Source organism: Priapulus caudatus, unplaced genomic scaffold, assembly GCF_000485595.1.
Source record: "Priapulus caudatus unplaced genomic scaffold, Priapulus_caudatus-5.0.1 Scaffold338, whole genome shotgun sequence".
In the NCBI taxonomy this organism is placed as follows: domain Eukaryota; kingdom Metazoa; phylum Priapulida; class Priapulimorpha; order Priapulimorphida; family Priapulidae; genus Priapulus; species Priapulus caudatus.
This window is the reverse complement of record NW_014577399.1, coordinates 266,706-274,496: the sequence shown is the minus strand read 5'-3', so window position 1 is coordinate 274,496 and position 7,791 is coordinate 266,706. Positions and strand designations below refer to the sequence as shown.

The window sequence follows — 7,791 nt, the reverse complement described above, 5'->3', positions numbered from 1 at the left end:
ACGCACACACACACACACACACACACACACACACACACACACACACACACATCACATTACACGGTATATATCTATATCTGGTATTGTTCTACGTATTGATATGCGTGCCCTGGTATGAGATATTGTTTCGCACACGCATCACACGCCGGGATTACGTGCTGTACCTTAATAGATCTTAATAATAATAATAGTAAAAATAATATCTGGCCTTGTTACCAATGGCGATGCTCCCGATGCTGCTACTGCTATTACTTTTGCTGTTACACCGTTTTACTTATGACCTCCACATGTGTAAAATTATATACATGAGTTCACACTTCTGGTATGACATTGACATCGATTTCATAGCTAGTAAGGACGCATCTGACCACGCCCTCGACCTTCTCTTGCGAGCTCAATACTGGATCGAAAATGCAGTGGGAAGATAGGAGAAAAACTAGTAACAAGAGTCAGTGAGATTGTTATTGCTCGCCATGGCGATACTAGTTCATTTTCACCTTATTTAGTAACTGTAACATCACCAACATGTGTATACTATGCATACAATATTTATACTTTACAGTTGTAAAGACAACACAATTATAAATTACAAATGTATACCTATACATTGTATCAGGAGTCTAACAATATCTATTGATAGACTCCTGATTGTATGGATATGTTCATGCGCATAATCTAGTAAGGTTAATTTATATTATCACGTTAGAAGTAACATAGAACGAACATAGTCCCATACACACGCATTAAATTCACCACAGAATTTGTTGCTTTCACACATGTATTGTAAGTGTTTGCAACATAGACTTGCAACATTTTTAAATATACAGTAAATATACAGTAATATACAGTAAAAATGTAAAAATATACAGTTTAATTGGTGGAAACTGGACGAGAAAGGGTGACATCATCAGGAATGTGTATTTTTATGTTTTTCTTTGTTTTATGTACGCGGTATTTTGTTCATGGTTGTGACCGTTTGACTTTGTGTGGGAAAATCTTTTGCGTGAAACTTTGTGTAGAAATTTGTGATCGTTTTCTGAAATTTGTCGTAACTGTACAGGGCCGGACACACTAGGCGATTAAATCGGGCGACTAAATCGCCGTGAAATCGCCTAGTGTGTCCACTCAATCGCCGCCGATTTAGTCGCCCGATTTAATCGCATAGATCAAAACGTTTTGATATTATCGGGCGATTTAGTCGCCTGATTTTGTCGCCTGATTTAATCGCCTAGTGTGTCCGGGGCCGGCGATAAAATCGCCCGATTGTACAATTCATCAGCCAATCAGAGTTGTTCAATGATACTGACGTAATAGCGATGTTTCATGTTTAGTATGTCATCTACTATATAATAGCGATGGCACGCAGCGCACATAGCATGTGTAGCGTGCACACGCAGCGCATGCACGTCACGTGTACGTGCAGCTACGCACGCATGCACGCACGTGTACGTCCACATGCACGCATCGTGTACGTGCACATGCACGCACGCACGTGTACGTGCACATGCGCATGCACGCACGCACGCACATGTACCTGCCACACACACGCACGTACGCAACCGCACGCACACATGCACACAACGTGTGACGCTGCACTACCACGACCACGCAGGCATCGCAGGTACGCACGCACGCATCACGCAGGTGAACGTGCACACGCAACGCAGGCACGGATAGCGCACGCACGCATGCCAACGCAGGTGAACGTGCACACGCAACACCAGGCACGTACGCAATGCCACGCACATTTACATACGACACGACTAGATCGCACGCATGAATGCACGCTGAGGTGTAGACGTGGCACACGCGTCGCACGCGACGCACGCACGCACGCACGCACGCACGCGACGCCACGTCTACGTGCACATGCAGCACGATAGGCGATTTCACTCGCGTGATATAAATCGGCCGACGTTTAGTCAACCGATTTAATCGCCATAGTGTGGTCCGGCCCTTAAGTTTACACTATATTGTCAGACTGCTAAACACATTCCTTCAATAGAGTTTGATATAGGCCTAAAACATTTAATCGAAAATATGAAATCAGTTTTGCGTTGTTTTTTTTTGGCTGTATGATGTGTGGAAGTGACAAAGGTTGTCAGGTCCACATCGGTGCTGTGTGTAATAATGGGATTAAGAGGTTTAAATGAGGATGTAATGGAGCACATGGCTAAACGTGGTTTCGGTAATGCGTGCCGGTATACGCATACGCCACGTACATTACAGCATAAAAAGATGCAAGACTGAGAGTAATTGAAGCGATATAAAAATGTTCACTGCCAAATGTGTTGAATTTCTGACGTGTATGGTGATCGAACTTTATCGTTACTTGTTTTGTGTTCTAGTTTTGTATAGAAAGCTTTATGCTTTATATGTATTTTAGAAATTATTTAGGTTTAGGTTGAAGTGTAGATCAGCGGGGACGCTGAATCGATGACAGGGTAGTCATCGTCTTGGGGAAGGGGGAGATAATGTAACGCGGAGTGCGGCTAGACTCGGGGTTGTTTTGGTGGTAGTCTATGTAGACAGAGCGTCGCGCATCTTGTGCGGCTAGATTGATGTTATAGGGAGAATGGTAAACGTGTTTTAGGTCGGGCGTTTCTAGGGTCATTGTGAAATGGCGGTAGGACGCGGTCTGGGAGAACGGCACTGGAACTGGGAGAAATTTACATTTTTACATTTAACATTTTTAAATATACAGTTAGTAATTGTAAATTGGTTATTAAAAAAGTATTACAATAAAATGCTGCACAGCTCTAGCTACATTTTACAAAAATGCAAATGTCACCTATTACTGGCAAGTATGCATGCATTATCATGCGTACGAACGCACCACTAGGTGCACATTGCACACATGATAATGTAATTGCGAATATTTTGATTTGCACTCGACCAAAATGAGCATTACAACCTCCCCGATGTTTATCCGGAACTTGTTGCCAGCCTGAGACTGGCAGAATACTGCAAGCAAGCAGTTTGGCAGATTCTTGATGACAGTAGAGACGATCCTGCGAATTTCAAGGGTTTCTGGTCTCCTAGCTGGTGCTAGACCTCAGTGTAGAAGATTTCTCACCTCGCGGGATAATGCCTCATTGTTTGCTAAGGAGATGCCTGCATGTGGTGCAAAAAGTAGTATCTTAATTTTCTTTCTTCCATAGCGATTCCTCGCAGATGCAATTTCAATGCTGTTGGCATAGCTTTATTTCCTCTACTATTAAAATTTACTGGAGAGAGATGTTAAAAAAGCACCAATACAAGTTTAAATTAAATTTTCCAACATTGTTAAGTGCACAGCATGTACATGTTAACTTATCACGAGTAAATGATAAGGAGAACATCCCTACCATCGCTATTAATTTTTGTCCCCATTCCAATCATTTACTCCTAAAAATATCATTGTGAGATTGTGGTATTTTTTCCACATATTACCTGTACAATATCACAGACAACGACGATTTGTTCCAACTCTAGACGTCGACGATCACATGAGTGTAGAGTTTGCTCATCACCGTCTTCTGTACCTTGTACTCAAGGGTGGAGAGACCGTCTCTGGGGTTTGTGTGTGCCAGCACCTCATTTCTAAAACACACAGAACCAAAATCGATGCTCCGTTATGATACAAACGCAGCTGCGGCGTACGCCCATGGGTTACTACCACCATCGTATGCCTACCTTCACAGGAAAAATGCTCATTGCTTACAATCATGAACATATCTATACAACATGTATTGACGCGTGCGATTCGATTACCGTCGACAGATGGTGGAAGACACCTCATTCCATGACTAGCAAACTTGAATTTACAGTAGCATACTTACATTGAATATATATATAGATTATATCAAGAGCATATTAAGTATGCGTATTAAGTATGCGTATTAAGTATTAACACTTAATACACTCTTGATTATATTGAACTTGATACATACAAGGTTTTATATTGACATAATCCAAAACACTTTATATAATAATAGCTTTGGTATGTAGTAATGTATAGGGACCACTCAGGATACCGGACTGAAGACTAAAATTACTTATTTGCTAATCAGACTGCACTAACTGATATTTATTGATGATAAGAAGTATACTCACGAGCATGAAATATACGAAACCCAGTTATGAATAAGATGTTTATTCATGCAAAACTATAAAAATACATACCTTTTAACACTAGGTGTTTGCCTTACGTGATTAAGCATTTTGTACCTCGCAATATGCATTGGCCATCGAGTGATGCTCATATTGTATGCAATTAACCTGAAAAACAAATACTGATATAGTAAGTGAGCTCTAGCCAATCATCGTTTTAATGGAGGCAAGGTTTAGCAACGAAGTGGCTCAAAGTCGTTAATTTAGCGTGCTCACGCACGAAAAACATGTATAGAATGGTCTACCCTGACCATCCTAGCATTCAATAATGCATTGTTATCTCACCCATATATACAGATAGATGAATTACTACAACATACAGTTAGAGCGCACATAAAGAATATCAATCTACTTGCCTCTCATACGTATCGTCATCCTCCCCACCCCAGCCGAAGAATCTGTTCGCAAAGCCATTAACGGTCTTGAATTGTTCCACTGAGATTGCAATTGCTCCACCAAATAACTCTATGTAAGGCAGACTGAAACACCAGGCGAACATATGAAGAAAGCCTTACATACATTATTAGCATGAGTAAAATGATGAGCGAGATTGGAAAACACAAAACTTAACGTTTTCTGTCCCCTATACCTAATATATTTTCATTGCAAGCAGTGTTTCTCCACACAATCACCTCCTCACATCACTCAATCAGCGATCAGTACACGAATACTTGCACGAGGCTAATTTTATTGCTTCCCAGCCCAGACACGTGAGCTTTGATTTCAAGAATTTTCCAGGAGCAAACGCAATAATAGTCTGCTTTCCAGTACTCCCCACACATAGAAAATGTCATCTTAAGACAGCAGGACTTTTCACCTCTTCTGGGACCCACGCCCCCCCCCCTCCATGTGGGTTACAGTAGATCTTGCCGTTACTAACTGCTTCGCGAGCGCGCCGCGCGCGAAGCCGGCTCCGAGGCTGTTCGCGTAGCGCTGCGTAGTTGTTTTCAGATGGCGCGGGCAATCGGCGAATTGCGAAATCTAACTTTCTGACTTCAATTTGCCATCTATTTCAACTCATTTCATTTTTCATTTCTTTACTTCTAAATTTAATTCGTATGTCATTTCGTCTGGCTATGCGTTTAACAGTACCTTGTTCGAAGACATTAAAATCTCGCGATTAAAAATGGTGAGGCAAGCTCGGCCATGGGGGCCGCCATCTTGGATAAGCGAGCGCTCGTGTGTCATTCAAGTGGCCGGCTGCGTTCATCTGCCGAGACGTTCGCGCTGTGACACGCCTCTAGGTGTTTGGAAAAAAGCAGTACGCATTAATATCTACAGTTATCAGTACCTTTTCTTGATAAATTGCAATGAACACGTGCACATATCACACCTTCTAGGTCAGCCACAGGTTTCAATATTATCACGAATAGGTTCAATAATAATTAAAATAAGTGTAAATTTCGAATAGTCATCCTTGAGACCGCTCGTACCAAATGTACCCCCTGCCGCCTCGATGAATAACTAAGAGCTGCTCCTCCCCCTCGTCTTACTCGCGAGTCAAGAAATTCCTAGCCCTCCTTACCGCATAGACATTTGTCAGAGCTTCAGCCAGCAGAAATGACACCCTGCATACTGCTGTTCAATCACGGTAGATGGCGTAGTCCAGCTGCTTGCTTCTGATAGGAATGGTATGGAATGATTCAGCAACACACCGCAAATTCTCATCTCTGTCCCTGAACAGTTCAAGAACGCCAATTCCCTTCAGTTGATAAGCTGCGTCCGCGGGACATGTAACGAAGGCTTCCGGAACAGTACGCACGCCAAGGTTTACTATAAAACGTGGTGTACTTTATCTGGCCTCCACGACCGGCGCAATATCGTGAACACACTTTAGCATTGAATGATATCTGCGCACGGCTGCACCACCACGCACACAGAACGTCACGCACACGCATAGAAAACACTGTTACGTGATACACTGTATAATCTCGTGAGTCCGCGTAGCGGTAACTCTTCAGAGTCCAAAGGACTATAAGAGACATTACAGTTACTACTGGAAAAACGCATACTAGAGTATATTAACGATGACGCATGGCGTACGCAGGGGGGGGGGGGGCGCGGCGTGCCGGGCGGCTCGGGGTGGGCGGAGGCCGCGGGCTGTTTTTACGGTCAACACCGCCCCCTTGCCTTTGTCCAAACAAATTAAAAAAAAGAAGAAGAGAGGAGAAAAAGGAGAGAGAGAGAGAGAGAGAGAGCGAGAGAGAGAGAGAGAGAGAGAGAGAGAGAGAGAGAGAGAGAGAGAGAGAGAGACGAGAGAGAGAGAGTAGAGAGAAGAGCGAGCGAGAGAGAGAGAGAGAGAGCAGAGAAGAGAAGAGAGAGAGAGAGAGACGCAGAGCGTGTCGGTGTGTGTAAGAGAGGAGGAGAGAAAGCGTCGGAAAAAGAAGGGAGAGAGCAACAGAAGGGCCCATATTATTCCTGTTTTCGGAGGCGTATCTTGGATTTTTTTGAAACCCTCTAAAGTGACGCAAGTCGCACATTTCATGTTCCCCCCCAAACTGAAATGAAGGAGCGGGCGGTGACTCGAAACGGCAAAGCTGTAATTATCAGTTGGTCGGCGCACTTATTAGCAATAAATGATGTGAGTACCCAGCGAATGTAATGATGACAATCTTGTCTTCTGGCCAAAACTCATGTGATTTGAATGAAACAACAACAAGTAAAATATGATATAATAACAGAAAATTTGCAGGAAATGTCGGTATTTTAGGCCGTTATTTTCATTTTTCTTTCAAGAACTCACCCCAGCGTCCCGTCCGCTCGTGCAGCCCTGCTCTGAAGAAGGGGATGCGCTTGTACAAATATCCCCCTTGAGATTCAAGAAAAAGAGAGAAAAAACGAAGAAGGAAGAAGAAGGGTAGAGAGATCCGATTCTACCAGACAGGTTATCAGCGTGGGTTTTAGCGTGCCCTCACAGTTCAATGAGATCTTAGATTGGGCAGAATTGGATGCCACGCCAACAATGGTATTATGTTCATAGACTTGAGTTTGTTTACATCGTGAGATTTCAGAAATTTCACCGATTTTACTGGCTATCTACTCTAGCTATCAACACCGCAGTTTTTATAATTTAGTTAGTGTAGGCCTATGCCACGTTGTCGACTGTCTTAGTTGTACGTAGTATATGGATAAGTACTTTGATTCACTAACAACACCACACACAGCACAAACACGCACACCTCTCTCTCTCTCTCACGCACGCACAGCACATGACGCAGGCACGCACGCACGAACACACGACCATACACACACACACAGCACACAGCACAGCACACGCACAATCTACAGGCCACAAGCTCTCTCTCTCTTCTCTCTCGTCTCGTCTCTGACACACGCGCGCGCGCGCACAACACCGTCTCTGTTTCTCGTCGCGCCTCTACTCTCTTTGCGCGCTCTCTCTTCTCTCTCTCTCTCGTCTTCTCTCTCGTGCGTCGCGTCGCTCTCTTCTCTCCTCTCTTCTCTCTTTCTCTCTCTCTCTCTCTGCTCTCTCTCTCTGTCACAGGTCACAAAGCACAAACACGGCACACGCCCTCCTCTCTCCACAACACCAAACACACTCAGCCATCACGCACCACCCACACGCACACGCACACGCACGACGCCACACGCACTACCGCACACGCACACGCACGACGCCAC

At 43.9% G+C, this 7,791-nt stretch overlaps 1 protein-coding gene across 1 annotated transcript in view; it reads right to left on the bottom strand.

Moving 5' to 3' along the window:
* Nucleotides 1-2,630: 2,630 nt before the first annotated feature.
* The window catches only part of LOC106809230 (beta-1,4-N-acetylgalactosaminyltransferase bre-4-like), a 29,538-nt gene continuing 24,377 nt past the window's right edge, over nucleotides 2,631-7,791 (bottom strand). The window contains exons 5-8 of the mRNA XM_014812234.1: nucleotides 4,509-4,631; nucleotides 4,165-4,260; nucleotides 3,433-3,582; nucleotides 2,631-3,114 (exon numbers count right to left, since the gene is read on the bottom strand). Of these exons, the coding sequence (XP_014667720.1) occupies nucleotides 3,471-3,582; nucleotides 4,165-4,260; nucleotides 4,509-4,631 (331 nt within the window). The 3' untranslated portion in view covers nucleotides 2,631-3,114; nucleotides 3,433-3,470. The remainder of the gene's footprint in view (nucleotides 3,115-3,432; nucleotides 3,583-4,164; nucleotides 4,261-4,508; nucleotides 4,632-7,791) is intronic.